Raw genomic sequence first — 24,614 nt, 5'->3', positions numbered from 1 at the left:
CAAAGCCATAATAGATATTTTTCACCTATTAGATCAGAAAAAAATAAGCACCTTGATAAAATATAATGTTAGTAAGAGTGAAGCAAAATGGCACATTCATATTCTCTGTGGAAGATTATCTGCAATACCTGTCAAAATTACAAATGTATAAAACCTTTGAACTTGTAGGAATTCCACAATACCACTTTTAGAAATGTATACTAAAATTCCTACTTGCAGAGGTTGCAAATTGAGGGAGGATATTTACTAGAGCACTGTTCATAAAAGCAAAAGATCAGAATAACTTCAACATCCATCAATAACCTTCTGGTTTAATAAAATATGAAATGTTCAGGCAATAAAATACTATATAGCCACTAAAAATAATATGGGCATGCAATGATAGAAAACTATCTGCTATATTTTTAAGAGAAAGAAAGGAATAGGCTATAATTTGTATAAAAAAACAACACATACACATATATATGTGTATATGTACAAATATTAATAATATTTCTGTTAAGAAAACTCAAGACTGATTTTTCTGGAAAGAGAACTACATGGCTGGAGTAAACAGTAGGAGAGACATGTCAAGGAAGTAGAAGGCACACCCTATGATTCACCTACATTAATGTCCCACACCTACATAAAAACATGTAAAAGTTCACCTAAGAAATATTTATTGAGCAGTTACAATATAAGACGCACTGCCCTGGGCACGTGAGGTATATCAGTAAATGAAACAAAGATCTATGCCCAGTGGAGCTTTACTTTCAGTGGAGTTGTGAATGTGCATCACTGATTACTAGAAATGGAACATTTTAAACTCCACTAGACTTTAATCCACTAGACTCTGGTCTTCAAATACAGGGTCCATTTTTCTGTTTCAACCATATTTAGAACTTCACATTGGAAGGACTGATGCCGAAGCTGAATACTCTGGCCAACTGATGTGAAGAGCCAACTCACTGGAAAAGATCCTGATGCTGGGAAAGATTGAAGGCAAAAGGAGAAGGGGGGGACAGAGGATGAGATGGCTAGATAGCATCACCGACCCAATGGCCATGACTTTGAGCTAACTCCAGTAGATACTGAAGGACAAGGAAGCCTGCATGCTGCAGCCCATGGGGTTGCAAAGAATCGGATATGACTTAGCAACTAAACAACTACTGGCATATAAACAACATCCAATGAACATTTGTTCTAAATTGCCTACTTAAACACAATACGCTCTCTCAGTTCACACCATTCATGGTCCTTATTGTGCAAGATGCCAGGAAAAGAAAATGTTGATTATGGCAGAGGGTGGGGGGAATAACAAATGCAAATTAAGTCAAATAACGTAATAAAGCATGACACTGCTGAATTAGCACAGTTCTCAACATTCAAGAAATCTAGAGGACAGGTTCAATGCGGGTTAGAACAAGCAGAACAAAATTCTTAGAGATGATCAAACTTGAAAGACAAGTATGGTTTAGACTCACAGAGGGCAGAATACAAAAGATGTAAATTTTATGCAATCAAAATGGACAATAAAACACGTTTTACTTAGCCAGCATCACATACAGCATGTCACAGACACAATCCAAAAGTTACCTGCATCCCAGATGGCACGTATTCACATATAGAGTCCTTAAATTCTGAACATCTTACACTCTATCTAGTAACTGTAAACCGGCATCACAGACAGAAAGAGAAAGGAAAAAAGAACTTCCCCTTTATAACTATTCATTCCCATTATTTCACACAGGTATGGTGAAAAAAAAGACACACCAGAAACACAAGTTCAGGTGTCTCCAAAGAAGGAATGCTACTAACGTTTTTAAGGACACATCCAACTGTGGGTATTCTTCAATTCCCTAAGTCTGAATCTAAAATGTGATACTGCCATAGGAACAGGACTTTACCTTCTGTCCTATCTGTTGCTATTTTGATATATATTTTCTCAAGTACTCTGTAGTTAAGAGCAATTTCCGGCTAGATTCTTTAAAATCACAGAGTTAAAAAGTCCAATGCCATTTTCTGGGTTAATCCAAAAAAACATTTTAAAGAGAATCCTCTGGAACAGGGTTGACAAATACCTTACATATCAGAAGAAAGTGAAAGTCATTCAGTCGTGTCTAACTCTGCAACTCCATGAACTGTATAGTCCATGGAATTCTCCAGGCTAGAATACTGGAGTGGGTAGCTGTTCCCTTCACTAGGGGATCTTCCCAACCCAGGGATCAAGCCCACATCTCCCACATGGCAGGCAGATTCTTTACCATCTGAGCCACCAGGGAAGCCCAAGAATACTAAAGTGGGTAGCCTATCCCTTCTCCAGCATATCTTCCCACTCAGGAATCGAACAGGGGTCTCCTGAATTGCAGGCAGATTCTTTACTAGCTGAGATACAAAGGACACAGTGAATTTACTGGCTGTGGCTTTTTTGAGGTCTGGTGGTGAATCACTGTAGGCTCAGCAGGATACAGTGGTATGACTGATTATTGATGTCTGTCACAGCATGAGAATGGGTAGTTGGCAGCACCTGAATTAGATATGTGCTGCCCATGTCTAATAACACTCACCAACTTCTTGGTGGTGGTGGTGTTCAGTTGCCAAGTCATGTCTAACTCTTTGCAACCTTATGGGCTACAGCACACCAGGCTTCCCTATCCTTTGCTATCTCCTGAAGCTTGCTCAAATACATGTCCATTGAGTCAGCAATGCTATCTAACCATCTCGTCTTCTGCCACCCTCTTCTCCATTTGCCTTCAGTCTTTCCCAACATCAGGGTCTTTTCCAATGAGTTGACTCTTCTCATCAGGTGGTCAAAGTGTGACAGGAAGTTCTTCATTATACATTATACATAATTATACCTGAAAATATCAGCACTTCTAATTTAGATCCTATAGACCAGAAAAGAGTTCTCAAAGGTATATAGCCTGACCTGCACAACATTTTCTGATTGAATCTAAATTAGCTGCCTACTGATAAAAGTGCTTTGCATAAAAATACCAATCCAGCTACTCTTTAAAAAAAATAACTTGCCTAGGTTCACACTGCTAGTAAGTAGAATTCAAATTAGGTCTGTCTGACTCTGAAGCTTATTCATTTTTTTTTTTTTTAACACAGATTTATTCATTTATGTGACTGTGCCCAGTCTTAGTTGCAGGGATCGAACCTGGGCCCCATGCATTGGGAGCTCAGAGTCTTAGCCACTGGACCACCAGGAAGTTGCTCCAGCTACTCTCAAATTACAAACTCAGGTCTCACTGAGCCAGTCACAAGTGGCCATCAGTAAGAAGTAGCCGTATCTTTCAGACAAGGCACTAGTGGCCGTGCCGTCAGCCACGTGACTGCATTAGATACCTGCCTGGCCCCCGAGAGGCATGCAAGTCCATGAACCCCACTCTAGCCCATAGGCAAATCAGTCCTATCACCTGCATCTGTGAAGTTTAACAAGAATAGTCAGGCCCACTCATTGACATACTAGCCACAGCTGATTTCACACATAACAACATGGTTGAGTAGCTAAGATACAGACCAGAGGCCTCTGAAGTTTAAAATCTTCATTATCTGGTCCTTTATACAGAAAAATGTTTGCCGACCCCTGCTCTATAGTCTTGATATCTGTGATTTGATAGAGATGTGCACAGCACATATAAGTGAGGAAGCTGAGGCTGAATACAATAATCATGATGTAAGACTTCCCTAGCAGCCCAGCAGTTAGGATTCAGCTTCCACTATAGACGGTGTGGGGTCAATCCCTGGTCAGGGAGCTAAGACCACGTGGTGTGGCCAAAATGTAAAAAAAAAAAAAGAAAAGTAGGAAAAAAATTAAATTAAAAAAAAATGATGTAATGTGACTAATACCTACTAATCCACATGACCAGTACCAACATACAACATAATAAAGCAATTATTTACTTTATTTGAGTAAATTGAGTACAAATTGATAAGTAAATTGATAAGCAGATTGATTTAACAGAAGAATATTGATAAGAAAAATCAGTATTTATTATCTTTTACACTACAAGTCTTCAGGCTGCTTCATTCTAGAGGGTCCCAATGATAATGGCTGTAGCTTGTAGCCCAAGAAAAAGAATTGTTGTTTAGTTGCTAAGTCATGTCTAACTCTTTTGCAATCCCATGGACTATAGGCTGCCAGGATCCTCTGTCCATGAGATTTCCCAGACAAGAAATCTGGAGTGGGTTGCCATTTCCTTCTCTGAGGGATCTTCAAGATCCAGGGATTGAAACCACATTTCCTGCTTAACAGGTGGATATTTTTACCACTGAGCCATGTGGGAAGCCCAAGAAAAAGAATAGAGACATTTTAAGAAGGTTTTTTGTACATCCATCTCTGGTCAAATCAACAACTTAACTTGAAAAAGAAATGATTTTTAAACTACAAAGACAACCATTTTAAGGAGGTTTTTGATGCCACCGAGTATGGATGTTTACAGGCTAACAGGCTGGTTGACTACTTTCCCCTCTAACTTTCATCCTCACACTCTTCTCAATATGGCACCAATAAAGTCCTGAACGACAAAGAGAGACAGTAATTGCAATCAGTGTTGCCTGATGTCTCCCATAAATCCAGCACCTTTGAAATGTGCTCATTAAAATAATATTTTGTTGAAGGTTTGTTTCCTCCATGGGCTGGGAAGGGAGGAGGGAAGATGTATGTCTGATAAATTTTTTATTGCATAAATACAGTGTTGCCCACTTTCTCAATAAAATCAACTTGTAATTATTTATAGCAACTGCAACTGATTACTGTTTCCCTATGTTATTTTGGAAACAAGCAGAGGCAATTGGCTCCTACTTGCCTTTGAACTTCAGCAACACTGAAAGGGTTTTATGTGTCTCAGGGTGTTCAGTGTGTTCCCAGCTCCCACTAACCAAACGACTCAAGAAGTGAAAGATGTGACAAAACGCCAAAGAATGTGAAGTTTAACTGTCAAGTTTAAAATGTCCAAAACTCCGACCCCCAGGTTAACCAATTAATTTTCAACTGCAATCAAGTGTTACTTGTCTATGTGTACCTGGAAGACTTTTCTGTCACGTCTTAAAAGTAAAGGCTTTAAGAAACAAAGGGGGAAAATAGCTAACTAGTTTTTGAGAAAAAATTAATTCCATTTAATAAAAGATAAATGCCATCAAATATTTTGTGTGCATTCTCAGAGCTGTATGCAAACCACTGTTATACAGACAACAAATACAGAAGCCTGAGCATGAAAAAAGAGATGACAGTTCTAATCAAGTAAAATATATCACTTGAAATTTTCTACCACATTTAAAGCATAAAGTGAAAAGTGAAAGTGAAGTCACTCAGTCGTGTCCGACTCTTTGAGACCCCATGGACTAATGTAGCCCACCAGGCTCCTCCGTCCATGGGATTCTCCAGGCAAGAATACTGGAGTGGGTTGCCATTTCCTTCTCCAGGGGATCTTCCTGACCCAGGGATCGAACTCAGGTCTCCCGAATTGCAGGCAGACGCTTTAACCTCTGAGCCACCAGGGAAGCCCATTTGAAGCATAATACCATCAATATTCTTTGTCAATAATTTTGCTGATGTACATATATATATATATATATATATTTCTCATCACCACACATTAAAAAAATAGATCTATTTCCTATTTCTTATTGCCTTAGCTGGGGCTTCTCCTGTCTGCCAACATAGGAGACGTGGGTACATTCCCTGGGTCGAGAGGATTCCCTGGAGAAGGAAATGGCAAACTACGCCAGTATTCTTGCTTGGAGAATCCCATGGACAGAGGAGCCTGGCAGGCCACAGCCCACGGGGTCACAGAGTCAGACACAACTGAGCATGTACGCACACACGCGCATGTTGCCTTAGCCAAGTGCTAAAATTTCTAAGACTCTGGCCCAGACAACAATTTCCTCTGCTTCCTTAACTCCATACCTAGAGGGGCTTACATAGCAGATCCCGTCCTGTCCATGTCACAAATCTTGAGGCAGGAGAAACCCAGAAGTTGCAGAGGCTCAGCTGGTAGGCAAGTCTAAGGATATTTTCCGTCCAGCACTGATCTATGACATCCCAGTGCCTGGGACAAGGAATCATTTTTCAAAATGGAGAAACACAAAAGGGGAAAGGGGAAAGGTATGAGGCTGGGAAGACACACTCTAGAAGGGATATGGCAGATGGGGGTTTAGAAACATAATTGATTCCGAGTTGTTAAGAGTGTTACGGACTTCCCAGGTGGCTTAATGGTAAAGAATCTGCCTGCCAAGCAAGAGACTCAGGTTTGATCCCTGGGTCAGGAAGATCCCCTGGAGATGGGAATGGCTACCACTCCAGTACTCTTGCCTGGAGAATTCCAAGGACAGAGGAGCCTGGGGGTCTACAGTCCATGGGGTTGCAAAGAGTCAGACATGACTTAGCAACTAAACAACAAAAACAGCAAAGGACTGTTACTTGAATGACATGGATTAGCACGTGAAAAGGCTGGAGAGGTGGGGAAAGGCCCAAGGAGACATGGCAGGTTTTGTGAACCACGTAAGCAATCTAGACTTATGCTGAGGGCAGTGGCAGACACTGATGGTAACTTTTCCATAGGTCAGATCTGCTTCCCAGAATGATCCCTCTGGAAGGAAGATGCTTCTAAGTGTTGTCTTTGGATAATATTTCTGGACAGGTTTCTAAAATAATGGCAAATGGCATAAGCCAGAGAACACTTGAGAAATATTCCTGAAGAAAGTAAAAGATGTTTTACTCCTTGGAAGAAAAGCTATGACAAACCTAGACAGTGTATTAAAAAGCAGAGACATCACTTTGCCAACAAAGATCCATATCGTCAAAGCTATGGTTTTTCCAGTAGTCATGTATGGATGCAAGAGTTGGACCATAAAGAAGACTGACTGCTGAAGAACTGATGTTTTTGAACTGTGGTATTGTAGAAGACTCTTGAGAACCCCTTGTATTGTAAGACCAAACAAGTCAATCCTAAAGGAAAACAACCCTGAATATTCACTGGAAGGACTGATGCTGAAGCTGAAGCTCCTTTTGGTATTCTTTGGCCACCTGATGTGAATACCCGACTCATTGGAAAAGACCCTGATGCTGCAAATGATTGAGGGCAGGAGGAGAAGGGGATGATGAAGGGTGAGATGGTTGGATGGCATCACTGATTCAATGGACATGAGTTTGAGCAAACTCTGGGAGATAATGAAGGACAGGGAAGTCTGGCATGCTGCAGTCCCTGGGGTTGCAAAGAGTCGGACACGACTTAGCAACTAAACAACAATAACAACCTGAAGGTCTCTGTTCCTTGTAAAGAAGGGTTGACCAAGAAAGAGATTTCCTGGAAGAACTCTACCATTTAAAAATGCATTCCATGATTGGCTGTGAAGAACAATCAGTCAAGCCGGCTGCTGACCCAGAGCACACTCCTTAGCCACTGAGCAAGGAATGGTCTGAAGAAATAGAGAATTCAGAAGTTTGAAAGAAAAAAAACCCTCATCAGTCTCAGCTCAAAATCCATGACAAGAAGCTGTTCTAACATGTCTTGAAAGCAGCAATTCAGGGACAAATGTAGTCCCCTGACACAGATAAATTGTGAAATTAATTATAAGTTTTCTAGGATTTCATGAGAAATATTGAAAACTCTTTACCGAAAAAATCTGAAGCCTTTCAGCAGGATGTCTGGCTCTGTCAGCTTTCAGATTAAGCATTTGGAAAAAAATTTTTTTTTAAGATATAAATATTCACATCATAGGATAACCTCATTATATCATGTTTCATGGACATGGTGGAATAAAGTGAAAGTGAGAAGAGGAGAGAAAAACTGCTCTGGGGGTTCTTGGCTAAAGCTCTAAGACCATGACATTATTTAAAATAAAATATGAAATGAGAGGCTTCCCTGGTGACTCAGTGGTAAAGAACCCATATGCCAATGCTGGAGACGCAGGTTTGATCCCTGGGTCAGGAAGATCCCCTGGAGGAAGAAGCAGCAACCCATTTCAGTATTCTTGCCTGGAAAATTCCAGGGACAGAGAAGCCTGGCAGGCTACAGTCCATGGGGTCACAAAGAGTGGGACACAACTGAGTGACTGCGTACACACACACACACACACACACACGAAATGAGGAGAGAAGTCAAGATACTTCTCAAATAAACTTCCTTGAACCAGAGCTTCAAACACAAAAGGTTGCAATTCTGTGGGCAACCTCAGCAAAGCACAGAGTCACAGAGCCTTAGAGAAAACCTGGATGTTGTAAACAATGTCGTTGCTGTTGTTCAGTCACTGAGTCGAGTCTGACTCTTTTGTGACCCCGTGAACTGTAGCCTGCCAGGCCCTTCCGTCCACGGGATTTCCCAGGCAAGAATACTGGAGTGGGTTGCCATATCCTTCTCCAGGGGATTTTTCCTACACAGGGATCAAACCCACATCTCCTGCATTGACAGGTGGGTTCTTTACTACTGAACCACCAGGGAAGACTGTAAACAGCATAGAAGACCAGAATCAAACTGGATTAATCAAAAAAGAATAATTATTTGTTCACCTCTCTTCAGGCAAAGCTTTTTATTTAAGTAATTTGTTTTGCTTTGTTTTATTTTTAACCATTTTTGGCTACACTGGGTCTTCATTGCGGCACACAGGCTTCTCTAGCTGTGGTGCACAGGCTAAGTTGTCCTGCAGCATGTGAAATCTTAGTTCCCTGACCAGGGATAGAAGCCACATCCCCTGCATTGGAAGGTGGATTCTTAACCACTGGATCACCAGAGAAGTCCCTAGGGCAAAGCTTTATCCAGGGTTCAAAATACATGTCCAAGGCACCGTTTCTCTCCTTCTCAAAGCTCCTCAGCAATAAAGAGAGTAGCCACAAAAGCTTGAGGCAGCCACTTGGGGGCCACAAGAAGTTTACCTCCCTCAAGAGAAAAAGCTACAGCTCAAAAAGAGCCAAAATATGAAGGGGAAGGAGTCTGAAGCTGGCCACACTATTACTGTTGAAACAAGGGGCACCTGAAGCCAGTGAGACAGGTCTTAATATTAAATAAAACAATTTCATATTGTCTTAAATCAACCTGTTTAGGCCAAGCATCTGCTATGTGCAATCTAAAGAATCTTAGTATTAAACCGAGGTTGCAGCTGAAGAAATCAAAGAGTTATTGGACAATGGCCACAATGTAGTTAAATAGCATGAACTACTCAAGGACAAGAGATACCTACTAATTTGGGGCAAAAAAAAAAATACTGATTTGCATTATATGCACATACAAAGAAGGATCAAGACAAACCATTCCTTCAAAGAGCTTATGATTCTCATTCAAATGTGTATAAAACTAATATATGGCCTTAGAAGTTAAGATAGTGGTTACCATCTGGAAGATAAAGGTAAGAAAACTTCTGAGAGTGGATTACACTCTGATTAAAAAAGATTAAAAACAAATAGATTAAAAAACAAGAGAATAAGTAAGAAAATTAGAGGAGACAGCCAGTTTGAGTACCAAACCATATGGATTCTGGAGAGAAAAGAAAGCTGGAGAGGAAGAAATAATTAACAAAGTGAATCAAGAAAATATTGCACATTGAAGGACATGAGTTTCCTTCCAGATTGAAAGGACCCATCAAATGCCAGTATGATCGATGAAAAAAAAATCACTGTGAACTTATCAAATATTAGGGGAAAACCCAATCAAAAAATCTTTATCGCATAAGGGATAAAGAAAAAAAATCAGAGCTCTCAACATGAACGCTGAAAGATAAAAAGACACTGGTACATACGACATCCTCAAAATTCTGAAGGAAAATTATTTTCCATCAAGGTTTCCATATGTGAAGTATCTACACATGTCAATGCAGAATAAAGATAAATGGAGACATTCAAGGTCTCAAAAATGTGCTTTCTAAATATCCTTTCTTAAGAAATCACTAGAGGATACGCTTCACTAAAATAAAGAAACTAATCAGGAGAGAGATGGACATGGGACTCAGGAATCTGAAACTCCAACAAAGTAGAGCGGATTATGTTGATGAGAAATCACCAGATGGGACATCTGGGCTGGTCTGTGCCAATGAGCCACCTCAAACTTCACATCCTACTTCTGAAACTGCAGAATTCAAATATGTGCAGTTATTGTATGTAAATGACACTCCAATAAAGCTATGGAGAGAAAGGGGAAAGTCCAGGCATTCTTATTGGGCTAGCCTTCTCTTTTTAAAAAATATTTATTTATTTATTTATTTGGCTGTATCAGATTTTAATTGCTTTTCAGGTGGCGTCAATGGTAGAGAACTCACCTGCCAATGCAGGAGACGTAAGAGATGACCCAGGGTTCCATCCTTGGGTCAGAAAGATCCCCTGGAGGAGGGCATGGCAACCCACTCCAGTATTCTTTCCTGGAGAATCCCATGGACAGAGGAGCCTGGAGGGCTGCAGTCCATGGGTTTGCAAAGAGTCAAAGGACACAACTGAAGCAAATTAGCACTGTCTTAACTGCAGTACTTGGGATCTCCCATCTTTGTTGCAGTATGTAGGATCTTCAGTTGTGACGTGTGGGATCTAGTTTCCTGACCAGGGGCCAAACCCACTGCCCCTGCATTCAGAGCATGGAATCTTAGCCACTGGACCACTACAGACATCCCTAGCCTTCTCTGGACAATTGGGAGATGTTGCTGCTGGACTTCTTCTCTGACAGCATTGCCAGCCTTTCCTGGTGAAAAGATATGGGACTCGATACAGCCATGTCTCATCACCTCTGCCTCTTCTAACCTGATCCACCGTCTCTAGTCTGGACTACCCAATGGCCTCTTGCAGCTCCCCTGCTTCCAGTCCTGCCTCCCTTCTACTCCAGCTGCAGTGGCTCCCCATCTCACTCCAAGGACAAGCCCAGGATTGTTATTATTAATACAATAGCCTCTCCTTATCTGCTGTTTCGCTTTCTGTGGTTTCAGTTACCCACAGTCAACAGCAATCTTGAAAATATTAAATGGAAAGTTACGGGGATCAACAATTCATAAGTTTTTAAGTTGCATGCCGTTCTGAGCAGCACGATGACATCCTGCTCTGTCCTGCCTGGAAAGTAACTCACCCCTTTGTCCAGGGTAGCCTGGTTAGCAGCCCTCTGGTTATCAGGTCAATTGTCATGGTATTGCAATGCCTGCATTCCAGTAAGCTTGCATTACTGGATCCAGTGCTTGCATTCCCTTACTATACTTAGCAATGATCCCAAAGCATAAGAACAGTGATGCTGGCAATCCCAATAGGCCACAGAGAAGTTGTAAAGTGCTTCCTTTAAGTGAAAAGGTGAATGTTCTCAACTTGGTATGGAAAGAAAAAGAGTTGTATGCCAATGTTTCTAACATCTATGGTGAGAACAAATCTTCTATCTGTGAAGTCGTAAAGAAGGAAAAAGAAATTTAAGCTGGTTTTGCTGTTGCACCTCAAACTGCAAAAGTTACAGCAACAATGAGTGATAAGTGGTTAGTTAAGGCAGGCAAGGTACTAAATCTGTACAATATGATACTTTAAGAGAGAAACCAGAACTTTTATTATGGTATAATTGTCATATTTTATTATTAGTTATAGTTGCTAATCTCTTACTGTGCCTAATTTATAAATTCAGCTTCATCATAGGTATGGATGCATAGGAGAAAACGCAGTCCACATAGGGTTCAGTACTATCCATGGTTTCAGGAACCCACAGAGGGTCTTGGAAGGCTTCCCCTGTGGATAAGGGGGGTCTACTGGCAACCCATTCCAGTATTCTTGCCTGGAAAATCCCATGGATGGAAGAACCTGGTAGGGTACAGTCCATGGGGTTGCAAAGAGTCAGACAAGACTGAGCAACTTCATTTTCACTTTTCACTGTACAATACTAGGCTTCCCAAGTGATGTTAGTGGTAAAGAACCTGTCTGCCAATTCAGGAGATATAAGAGACCCGGGTTTGATCCCTAGGTTGGGAAGATCCCCCGGAGGAGGGCATGGCCACTCACTCCAGTATTCTTGCCTAGAGAATCCCATGGAGTGAGGAACCTGGAGGGCTAGTCCACGGACTCACAAAGAGTCGGACACAATGGAGCAACTTAGCACATACTGTAGCAACGTTAGAAAGTCCTATCTTCTGCCACCTCCCACCCCTAGTCTTCCAGTCTGTCTTCACCTCTATCATTTTACCTCTTCTCTGCCTCTCTTCCATCCATACTTGTTGCTTCTGAAACATCCCAAAGTCATGTCCCATCTCTGAGTCTTCAAAATTCACTCACATGCTCCTCCCAATCTTTGCTCCAAGGTTACCCAACTGAAGGAAGGCTAACTTTCCTATTTAAAACTGTAAGCCTAAGCCTTACATTTGCAATATATTTAAGCTTATTTGTTTCTTTCCTGTCTCTCCTTGCTAAAACATAGCTCCACGAGGGCAAGAATTTTTGTTCACTGTCACATTCTCAGTTTCTAGAAGAGTGCTTGGCAAACAGTAGATTCGTACTGTTAATTGAATAAATAATTGCATGGGGGTTAAAAAAATGTGACTTATAAGATCAAACAAGTTTTACTGAGCAGTGGAAGTGACTTCAGAAACAACAAACACAGGTATGGCATGACACACTCAAATAAACAAGATCAAATGAGCTTTGAGACCTTAGACAGGGATGCTGAGAGGCTAAGGGGGAAAAAAAATTTTTTTTTTTAAATTATGAGTGCTCTAAAACTTCTAGCTGCAATTATAACCTAGCTTTTCCTGATCTCAAAGACAGCTAAGAAGTATAAAGCTACTCACTTTGAAATAAAGAATTAAGAATTATGGGAACAAATGTCCATGCTTCAACGGATTCAGCTTTCCTAGGGTCAGAGACATGGGATCGAACCCAAGTTTCTTGCATCTCCTGCATCTCCTGCATTTGCAGGCAAATTCTTTACCACTGAGCGGAAGCCCAGCTATACTGTAGGGGTAGGAAATACCCGCTCACAAAGCATTTAGCCTTAGCTGTCAGGACTCTGAAGCCAGATTGTCTGAGTTCAAACCCTAGCTCTGCTGATTCATAACTGTATAACCATGGAAAAGTTCACCATCCTCCTGCACCTCAGTTTCCTCATGTGTAAAATGAGGCTAACAGTAGTACTTCACTCACAGAGTTGCAAAAATAACATCAGTTAATAAATGCAAAATGCCCTACCAGCTCCTGGAACATAGTAGGTGCTCAATAAATGAGGGCTCCCAGTATTGCTACTATTATCAGATCGAGTTCTGGGAACTTTGGGGATTAAGAACACAAGAGAATTACCCTGACACTACAGATTTGCATTCTGCAGTTCCCTCGTCTAGGTGATAAGCACAAGGATGAAGCTTTATGTACTTACATTTATTTGTATACTTTATCAATCTTAACTACTCCCAACCACAGAAACTAGTCATTTAAAATTTTCATTCCTCTCCACAAGATATTCTAGGTTTCAAAAACTATTTGATCACCCACGCTCTGGGAGTACAATAGGACTATTAAACAGAAAGGCTGAGAGTCTGTGGGAGCACAAAGACACCTTTGTAGCTGTTTGAGCTATCACATACCACTGCCTTGGTTTCAGAGAGTTGCCTCCTTAAGAAAGAAACTAACAAACTCCATTGTTCGTTAACATCAGAGTTCTTGGATGTGATAGTTCTTAAATCCCTGGCAAGGCCTTATTAAAGATCAGAGGTTCACGGTTCTTTCCATTAGGACAGCATCAAATCTCCTGCAAGCAATTTTCCTGGGTCAGCATCATTATTTGAGATGCCAGTGAAACTAGTAAAATTTCTAACTGCTAAACTAGTTCCTTGTTCCTGGCCAAAGACCGAAGGTAAAGGTGGAAAAAATTTTAGCTATCCAGAGGAAATTTTTGAGACTGGGAAATGGTAAGATAGAGAGCAAGGACAGTTTTTTTTTTTTAAATCCCTTTTCCAAAACAGTTGTCTTAGTAAATAAGAGTCAAATAACAATAAAATCCAATTAAAAAACAAGCTTCCGGGAAACAATGACCCTTAAAAGTTCCAGTTGATTCCGGGATGGTATATCTAGAACTCTGGTTTTCCAAGCATTTTTCAATGAATGAGAAGAAAGAGAAACTGGCAAAAGAGCTAATTGCTGTTCTTCAGTCACCCAGTTGTGTCCGACTCTCTGCAACCCCATGGACATGTCAGGCATCCCTCTAACACCAAAAGAGCTAACGCTACATCTTATGTTCCTTTGCCAAATGATCAGGCAAAGAAGTCAGCTAAGGTCACCCTGTCCTTGATTTGTCCACTTACCTTTTTTATAATCCTGTTCTAAAAAACACTGGGGACCTTCAAGACACAGAACCTGAACAATCAGAGAAGGAAAATTTGTGCAGACCACAGAAAAGGTAGCCTGCGATCTTTGCTCCAAGGACACCAGGTTTCAGAAACTGTAAGAACAGGCTGGCCACAGAAACCCTCTCAGGTCTAAAACTGCAGAACTGATGGAAGGGCGGGGGGCGGGTCCGGGGCGGGCTGGAGATACTCCTGAAAATAGAGGTCTGTCAGCTTATAAAACCCACCTCGGCTCTTTCTGACGAGTAAGGACAGTAGTCAAAACGGGAGGAAGCCAAGAACAAGTCCACAGTTGACGGATCACTCCCTTCAAGACAGTGATGTCAACTGTAATAAAACATTTTGGCAAGACTGGAAATGTACACCTGTGGGAACCTGGAAGGATTTGACAGATTTTTGTTTTCCTGGCCCTTTATCAGCAAGTTAATTATAACAACTGTACGATCTACTCTGAGCTTTAGAAAAAGGCAGTTGGGTATGTGAAACCAAGATGAGGCTCTCTAAGGGCTTGGGAAAGACAAAGACAGGCAGTGCTTACGAGAGAAAATATTCTGCGCACAGGATAACAATGAGCAAGATAGCACAAAGGGAGGAGAAAGAAGCATATTCTGTAGCTATATGGGCGCGGCAAACCTTAGAAGGACACACAGCATCTACGTACACACACACACACACACACACACAAACACACGCATGCATGGACGATCACATCCCCAGAGCCTGTGTGACTCTGGTCATGGGACGTTCGGGGCCGCTTCTCCATGGAGCAGACTGTACCTTCACAGCTATAACTGTACACTGCCACCGCTGACCTGTCCACCAGGTTCTCATCATGATGCCAGCTCACGGCCATTTTCCCCATGCCAAAGTACGGCTCCTCTTTCAGGTATGGCATTTTCTGGGGATCCATGAAATTCAACAAAGTGACGTTGTACGCTGCTCGGTTCTTCATGTCGATCTCATCGTGCCCGTCAAAGGAGGACCCCATGCCAACCCTAGGGAAATCGGGGCCTATGCACACTGGCACGGCATCGATGTTGGCCTTCTCCTTGGCAGCCAGCTCTTCCAAAGCCTGGATGGTCTCTACCTGCAGGTAGCTGTTGAGCTTGAGGAAGGTTTGACAGGCGGCAGCTATCTCGGCCTCGTTGTACTTTGCATCAGAGCCTTTCACGGGCCAGGGTACCGTGAAGAGCCTGGTGTTCAGGTACTTGTAGGTGCAGCCAGGGTTACCGATGAGGATGCGAGAGACTGGAGTGAGCAAGTCCTTGCCCTGGATCCTCACCAGATCCCGAAATAAACAGCCGCGCTCATGCAACGTGAGAAAGGCTTGTTGAACCTCTTTATGGAGCAACTCAGGAACGCTGGCAGCTTCTCGGAGAATGAGTTTAGGATATTTCAGCTGCCACTAGAACAAAGGCAAAGAAAAAAACATGTGTTTATGGATTTTTTATAAATAAATAATTTATAAATAAAAATAAATAAATAAATAATTTTATTATTTCAAAAGTGTGTTTCTTTGTAAAGCCTTAGGAGAATAAAAAAGACTTTCAGGAGTATTTCTAAACACGTATCTCTCTAGCCTAAAATAGAAAACTAAATAAAACAAAGTCATCAACTCTCCACCCAAGAGTTTTAGGTCCAAGCCCCATTACAGACAATTATAAACGAAATTTTATGAGTTTGAGCAAACTCCAGGAGATAGTGAAGGACAGGGAAGCCTGGCGTGCTGCAGTCCATGGGGTTGTAAAGAGTCAGACATGACCGAGTGACTAAACAACAACATAAATACAATGATAATAATGATTTGGTCTTCGGTCTTCCAAGCTCCCTCTATGACCATTTCTCCCCACCCTCAACCTGTCTTCCAGCCTTTGGCCCTCCAAAAAAACACAATCTGATTAATTGCTGCTTAACACCTACTTTTTTTAAGGGCTTACCTAGTGTTGTGTACTACTCAAAATGATTTATACATACCAACTCATTTACTTCTTACAACTTTATGTGGAGGTACTATTATTAATATTATCTCCAGGTCATAGATGAGAAGACTGAGGTAGAGAGACATTCCAAAAACTTGGGGACTTCTCTGGTGGTCCAGTGGTTAAGACTCCACACTTCCAATGCAGGGGTCGTGGGTTCAATTCCTGCTCAGGGAACTAAGATCCCACATGCCACGTGGCACAGCAAAATTAAAAAATAATAAATAAATAAAATCTTGCCCAAAGTCACAAGGGCTGATAATAGGAAAGCTGGAATTTAAAACCCGCAGGCTCCAGAATCAAGCTCCAGAAGCATGAGCTCTTAACCACAAGACTGCACAGCCTCTCAATAAATGAAAAACTGGCTTCTGCTTCAGTGCTTTTACTGAAAGAGAAATAACTGTTCTTTGGGAGTCAGACATGGAGTCCCATGAACACAAGAGCCAAGAGAGTTTTGTTTCCAACTCTCATACGAGTGCCCAGGACATACTCAGTAACCACTGGATCAAGGAATGGATGAGACGTCCCATTGCAATTTAGAAAGCTGTACTCATTCTACTGGTATCACGAGAGGAGAGCACTATAAGATAATGTCTTCCCATAACATGGAAACACAGGGATTTACTGATGCAGTTTAGGGCGTCATTCACTTTTCAGCCAATCAGCTCCCTGATTCTACACAGTGAGATTGAGTTTTTTTAAAACCAAAGCCCAGGATCTCACATTACCCCCAGAAAGTGTCATCTGACTGGCACCTTTTCAGTATTATACTGCCTACCATTTTCGACAGTTTTCTTCTACATCTTCATTCAGTAATCATTTATATGATAAACAGACCATTTATTTTTCCATACATTTTTTTCATTCAGTGTATCTCTATAGAGCATCTACTACACACCACACAGAAATAAGGTTCCTGGCCTCACGGAGCTTTTTATTATACCAAATCACACAAATGAAGAAGTATTCCAAGTTGTCTTAAGTACCCGGACAGAAACAAGCCAGTGGAAAATCTGTCATTGGAGAAGAAAAGACACTCTTGGAGCTGGCCTACAGACTGAGCCAGGAAAAGAAGGTACCAGCCATGTGATGAACTAGAGGAAGAACTTCCATGAAGAGGAACCAAAACCTACAAAGGCGCTGAGGATGGAGACCAGCCTATTCTAGAGACAAAAATAAGACCTGTTTTACCGAAGCAAAAGAGCCAAAAGCAGAGTGACTGGCACTTAAAGATGAAGAGGAAGGCACAGCTGGGTCACCCAGAGCCTGGGGGGGCAAAGTAAGAATCTAGATATCACTCTTAAGTGCACTGGAGGACGTCAAAGGGCAAAGAACAATTTGATTTACATTGTGTGTGGTTTTATTTTTAACTTGATTTACGTTGTGCTTATGTTTTGTGTTTTTTTTTTTTTAATTTGGGGTAAAGTTGCTTTACAATGTCGTGTTAGTTTCTGCTATATAATGAAGTGAACCAGCTATACACATACATATATCCTCTCCCTCTTGGATCTCCCTCCCACCAGGCCCTCATCCCATCAATCTAGGTCGCCAGAGAGCAGCAGGCAGAGCTCCCTGTGTTATATGGATGATTTACATTTCATAAAAATCATTCTTAATTAAAATATTGGGCATGGATTGGAAAGAGGCAAATGTCAAAGTGGAAAACTCTGTTGCTATTACAACCATCCGGGAGTAAAATGATAATGGGTCTGAATTAGACACAGAGATAAATGAACAGGTAAAATATGTATTTTGTAGGCAGATCAAATGGAAACAGTATGAACTAGCTGTGAGGAACGAAGAAAGGAAAGAAGCAGCAGATGACTTTTCCAGACTTCTGGACTTAATAACTGAACAAACAATCTTCTAGGGTTTTTGTTTGTTTTTTCAAATATTTATATGGCTGAACAAGGTCGAGATCTTTAGTTGTGGCATGCGAACTCTTAGTTGTGGCATGTGGGATCTAGTTCCCTGACCAGGGGCTGAATCTGGGCTCCCTGCATTGGAAGTGAGGAGTCTTAGCCACTGGACCCCCAGGCAAGTACCAATTTACTATTTCTTTCTAAATAAGAAAGACTGGGGTAAAGCAAAACAGGAAGAAGGACAGGAAGGAATGAGGACACTATAGCCATGAAGATGGCAACAAAATCTTCAGGTGGAAATAAGGAGGCAACTGCAGACATACATCAGGATCGCAGAGGAGAGAGTGTGGCCAGGGAACTCACGGTGAGCCGTCAGCACACCACACAGCTGATTTCTAAAGACCTGGGAATGACCGAGGTCTCCTAGGGGAACAGCAAAAACACAGAAGGAAGCCCGAAGCCACTTCCCGAGGCACAGACGGAGGCTCAGCAAAGGAGAACTTTGAGGTGGAAAATCAGGAGAGTAAGAATGCAGAAGCCAAGAAGAGAGGAGTATTTCAAGAAAGATGGATGCGCCAACTATGTCAGCTTCCCCTAAGAGACCAAGTGAGATGGGGAAAAAATTATCCACTAGGCTGAGCAGCATGAAAATCACTGATGACAGTGACCAGGGTCATTTCAACCTGTGAGGGGGACAAGAGCCTGATGGGAATCAGCTGGGGATGAAAGAAGAGGTGGTAGAGATGGCATTTGTCTATTGGCGTGGTTTTGCTATGATAGGGAAGAGAAAAACGGACTTGATGCAGGGGAATGCTAGACCAAGGGATGACTTTTGGCAATGGAAGAGAAAAGGGTACATGACGGTTTGTCAGCGTACTCATGGGAATGATAGGGGAAGAAGAGGATGGTACAGCAGAGAGGGTGACTAACTGCAGGAGCAAAGTCTCTGAGTGTCTTGAGCAGGGGGATATCTAATGGAGGATGGAAACTCAGAGAAGGTTTATTTGAATAAGATACCTGGAGGATGAGAAGGATCTGCCAGGTACGGAGTTCGGGGAAAGAGACTGCCTTGAAGGGGAAGTACTGAAGTCCTGGGCTCTTGAAGCCAAAGAAAAAGAAGCACATGTGATCCAAGGCAAGAGGAACATGAGTTAACAGTGAAAAAAAATTGTTTCAATACTTTCCCATGTCATTATTATTGTTATATTTTTAGTGTTGAATTTAATGTTAAGGTATTTATATGTGATCCTCATTTGGTCATGTGAATTTCCCAGGTCTTTAGAGTTATAATTCCCCTGGGTTACATATAACTTCATTAGTCTCTAGGCCCAGTCTGCATTGAACAATAGCAGCGAGAGTGTATGTATGAGTGTGTATTATTTCCAGGCTTCTTCCTCCCTCAGTCCCAGTGGGAGTGTGTTTCAAAACCAAGTTCTTGGGAATGATCTTCCTTTCCTTTAATGTTTTATACTAAGGATTATTTAAAGAACACTGGAATTGTTAAGAAAGTACGGAGAAACTTCCTTTTAATCACTGCTGCTAGCTAAATGTGCTTCCAGTATACTGAGGCCTCCGGGACCTGCTCAGAGAGTAGCCAGTTTAGCAGTAAAATTAGGGTTACTGCTCATGGCTCCAGAATGTTCCGTCTCTTGTTTACTGGGTTATGCTGCACTCCTCATGGGCTGTATAAACAGAAAGTATACCTCTGTGTCTGTTGTTCTACTGGGATAAACGAGGTATAGAAACCAGAACTCCTAAATGGATCCTGGCAGTCTCAATGGCAGTGCACAGCGATGCCACCTAACCTGCTGTCTGTCACTCTGTAATCACACGTCTAACACAGGCACTCTGAGAAGCAGGGCAGTCCTACTGCACTTTCCTAGTCATTTCCCCATATTTAGACTTGAGTAATTCGTCTCCCTTCTTTGTGCTTCCTCAAACTTACTGCACCCCTTCTACTATGTCTTGCCTTCCTGATCAGGCAGAATAGAAAACGCTGTAGTGACAGAAAACGCTCAAATCTTAGTGGCTTCACCCGATGATATTGATCATTTTACGTATTATTTGTGGGCTGGCAGAGAATCACTGTCCAGTAAAGCACTAACTCAGGGACCCAAGCAGCCCCCAGGTGGTTATTGTGCCAAAAGGAAAAAGAAGGTTTGGCAGGGTCTGGCACTCCAGGCTAGAAGTGACCGCCGCCTTTTATCACTGGACAGAAACAATCACGTGTTTCATCCAGGATGAGAGGACCCGGAAGTGTAATTCTGCAGTCGGGGGATGGGGGAGGGGTGGAGAACCGTTTGGCAATCAGCTCCAGCGATCTGCCCATATTCTGAACTAGTGATTCATTTTGGATTTTCATTGACTGCCCCTCCTTCATCTCTGCAAACTGCCCTGAAACTCACTCATCTGCCTATTATCAAATTTAGAATCTTATCTGAATGCAAATATGCTTCTCTTTCCGGCCTGTTCCAGAATTGCTGTTGTTTTTCTTCAGTTGCTAAGTCTTATCCGACTCTTTGCAACCCCATGGACTATAGCCCACCAGGCTCCTCTGTAAGCAAAACATTTTAGAAGGATTTTTAAAATATGGTTTATGAAAAACGTTAAGTAACAAACTACTTCTGTATGAGAAATTAATAACAAGATATTTAGACAATAGGGTCATAGTTTCATACAAAGAAAATTGGATACGTGTAACTACAGAAAAGTAGATTTGGAAAAAAACAGAGCCAAAATTTTCTGGTAGATATCTCTGAGCAATGCACTTGGATGTAATTTTTTTTCTTTAGACATCTGTATAATTTTCAAATTTTCAAAAATAAATGCAGAATACTTCTTAAATCAGAAAAGATGTTACATTTGAAAATTCTTAATTTCAAATAGCTAATTCTTAATTTCGAATAATACAACACCTCTTGTCTGTGCCAAGAGGTTCTTTTTGATGACTCTAAATTTTCAAAATATTTCAAGATATCTTCTGGTACTGTCTAAATCTTACTTGGGATGTTGCTCAATGCTCTAGGAAATTTTGATTTTACCACAAGGAATACAAATAACAATAACTAATTTTATCATTATCTCCAAAAATGCAGGAGAAAAACGTGTCCAAACCTAAATTTAAATACCCTCTCTTATTATTTATGACATAATTAGATGAGTGCTTGACACATAAAAGTACCATGAAGTACTTGTTAAATTTTTCTTTAAAGACAACAGTGGGTAAAGAAATGAATATTAAATATTTTAATTCAAGAAATGAACATTAGAAAACTTTGGAAAAGAAGTGAACATTAAATAATTTAATATTAATTTACTCCATCAAACAAATAAGTCCACTTTCCATTTTTGACCGGTACAAGTAGAACATCAGATATCACACAATAATTTGGAACACCTGTTGGCAGATTTTCAAATATGTTCGAATTTTTGGTTGTTATTTAATCCCATTAAAGTTTTTCCAAGGAGTGTACAGATATGTAATTATAATATTAGCAGTTATCAGGTCACATAATACATTCCTTAAGATCTATAAAAGACTCTATGTATATATTAAGAGTTTAGTAAGTATTTGGAAAGGTATTTTTTTAATTGAAGTTAGTTTCAAGTATACAGCAAAGTGATTCAGTTTTATATATATATGTGTGTGTGTACATATATATATGTATTCTTTTTCAGATTATTTTCCACTATAGGTTATCATAAGATACTGAATATAGTTCCCTGTGCTATAGAGTATGAGCTTGCTGTTTATCTATTTTATTATAGTAGTGTGTATCTATTAATCCCAAATTCCTAATTTATCCCTCCCCCATGGTAACCATAAGTTTGTTTTCTATGTCTGTAACTCTATTTCTGTTTTGTAAACTGGAAAGGCATTTTAGATATCAGTTGCCAACATGCCAGGCCTTTATCAATGGCTAAAAGATATGGAATGTTAGCTTCTCTGGAGCACAAGCTTTATTTTCTACCTATTTTAAACCATTATATAAAAATTCTCCTTCCTCCTCTCATATCAAGGGATGGTTCTGAAAGAATTTCATCAATGGAACTCAATCTTTCTTTTTTTTTTTTTTTTTTGGAACTCAATCTTTCATAGAGTGAAATAAAATTTAAAATCTTCAAGTGACCTGGGAAATGGACTTCATTTAAGTGCCAGGACACTCTATTTCATGGGAGTATATTTCTAATCTGGCTGTTAATAAATTTTGCCAGTTAACACTTTATTTTGCACTCTATAGAAACTCACACTATATCAATCACAATATTTTCTACATGATTTTCGTTGTAAATTACTTATGACTTGGCAGCCATCCCAGGACAAATGGGCTAGACACTTATTTGGTCCAGCCCCCTGGCTGCAAGATGCTGAGCTGTCTCCCAAAGGAGGCGGGCGATCTTCCCAAGGCACTGCCCAGGCCTTGCAACAGCTCCCACAAGGAGTCTTGTGAACACACTACAAAGTACGCTACAAGCTGAGACAACATGTTGGTTCACTCATTCATTCAGTAGTTCATTCTGAATTTATTTAAAATTTACTGAATATTTATTTGTACCAAACACTGTATGAAGTGCCATAAATATAATGATAAACACGAGTTAGGTCCCATTTTATAGCATCTCATAGTTTAACAGTAGAAACAGAAACAGGAACCAAGAGTCAGAGATCTCAGACTTTTCACAACAGAAGTATGAATATACTACTATGGGAGCAGGGAATAAATGATTAGGAATGGAGTCTGGAAAATCCTTCCATAAACAAAATTGTTCTTTGTTGTGTGCATGTGCTCAGTCGTGTCTAACTCTTGTGAACCCATGGACTGGGAGCCCGCCAGGCTCCTCTGTCCACAGAATTCTCCAGACAAGGATACTGGAGTGGGTTGCCATGCCCTCCTCCGGGGGAATCTTCCTGACCCAGAGAATGAACCCACATCTCTTACATCCCCCGCACTGACAGGCAGATTCTTTATCGCCAGTGCCATACATATTTATTTAGAACATACTATTTGCAGAGCACTAGGTGCTGGGAATATAGAGAAAGCAAAAGTTCCATATGCTCTCCTGGAGCTTATACACACACACACACACACACACACACACACACACACACACACACACACACACACACACACACACTATATTTAGTATATATTTATACCCTATGAATATAAACTATATACAGTTCATTGTTGTTGTTGTTGTTTAGCTGCCAAGTTGTGTCTGATTCTTTGCAACCCCACGGACTGAGCCCGCCAGGCTCCTCTGTCTATGGAATTTTCCAGGCAAAAATACTGGAATGGGTTGCCCTTTCCTTCTCCAGGGGATCTCTCAGACCCATGGATTGAACCCACGTCTCCTGCATTTCAGGCAGATTCTTTACCACTAAGCCACCAGAGAAGTCCTATATAGTTCATTATGTATATGTACATATATAGTATTTTATTTATTCATTAATTACTTGTTTATTTAGTAAAATATATTTATTTTATAGTTTAGATTGTGTTTTGTTGTATTATGGTGTATTAGTGCATTTTAGATTGTGCTACATGCTATGGAGAAAAACAAACCCAAGTAAGTAGGATAGGAGTGTCAGGGCTGAATTTTACACAGGATGGGCAGAAGAGGCCTCTGATGAGGTGACATCTGAGCCAAGGCAGGCAAGAAATGAGCACGCAAGCCCTGCAGATACCTGGGGGCAAAGAAAGTTCCAGGCTGAGGGAACATTAAGTGCAAAGGCCTTGGGGCAAGAGTGTGCTCGGTTTATCCTAGGAAGAACTAGAATGCCAGAGTAGGAGGGGAGGGGCCGGGACAAGCAGGAAATGAGGGGAGAGAAGTCAGCGGCAGGTTCTGCCCTGCTCTGCAAGTAACCATCAGGACTTAGGCTTTTACTCTGAAAAGATGGGAAGCCATGAAGGGCTTTGAGCAAGAAAATCTAATGAGCTGATCTATTTATTTATTTTTGATGTGCACTATTTCTAAGTCTTTATTGAGTTTGCTACAACATTGCTTCTGTTTTATCTTTTGGTTTTCTGGTCCCAAGGCATGCCCTGACCAGGGCTCAAACCCGCACCCCCTGAATTGGAAGGCACACCACTGGACCACCGAGGAAACATGAGTTGATTTATGCTTTAAGAAGAAAACTACTACTGATGCTGTGTTAAAAACAAACTGGACCTGGAGGCAAAAGAAAATAGGAAACCACTGCAAACACTCAAGAGAGAGAAACGGAGGCAGCTTTGGCCACGAAGCACGTGGCAGAGGTAGTGAGAAGCGTTCTGATATTTAATGTACTCTGAACATAACACGAGTGGGACCTCCTGGTATCAACACAGAAGACTGTACTTAAGTAAGGTAAACTTTAAGGATGAGGAGATGCTCACCAGACAGAGAAGGGGCTGAGGGTACTCTAGACCCAGGGGACAAGAGACACACAAGGGCATGAAAGGATGACAAGGCAGAGTAGAGCCAAGAGGCAGTGAGAAACTCTGTCTGACCGGAGCTGGAGGCTGGACAC

General features: G+C 41.1%; 1 protein-coding gene across 6 annotated transcripts in view; it reads right to left on the bottom strand.

Annotated features, from left to right (window-relative positions):
* FTO (FTO alpha-ketoglutarate dependent dioxygenase) overlaps positions 1–24,614 on the bottom strand; it is a 414,507-nt gene that overhangs the window by 276,647 nt on the left and 113,246 nt on the right. For all 6 annotated transcript variants that reach the window (XR_009692357.1, XR_009692356.1, XM_061138527.1 and 3 more), the window contains exon 3: positions 15,037–15,664. Coding sequence is in view for 4 of the 6 variants with exons in the window: in XM_061138527.1 (XP_060994510.1) it covers positions 15,037–15,664 (628 nt within the window). In the remaining 2 variants the exon portion in view is untranslated. The remainder of the gene's footprint in view (positions 1–15,036; positions 15,665–24,614) is intronic.

The sequence above is a fragment of the Dama dama genome, chromosome 4, assembly GCF_033118175.1.
Source record: "Dama dama isolate Ldn47 chromosome 4, ASM3311817v1, whole genome shotgun sequence".
Classification (NCBI taxonomy): domain Eukaryota; kingdom Metazoa; phylum Chordata; class Mammalia; order Artiodactyla; family Cervidae; genus Dama; species Dama dama.
Note: the sequence above shows the minus strand (reverse complement) of the source record. Positions and strands in the feature narration are given on the sequence as shown.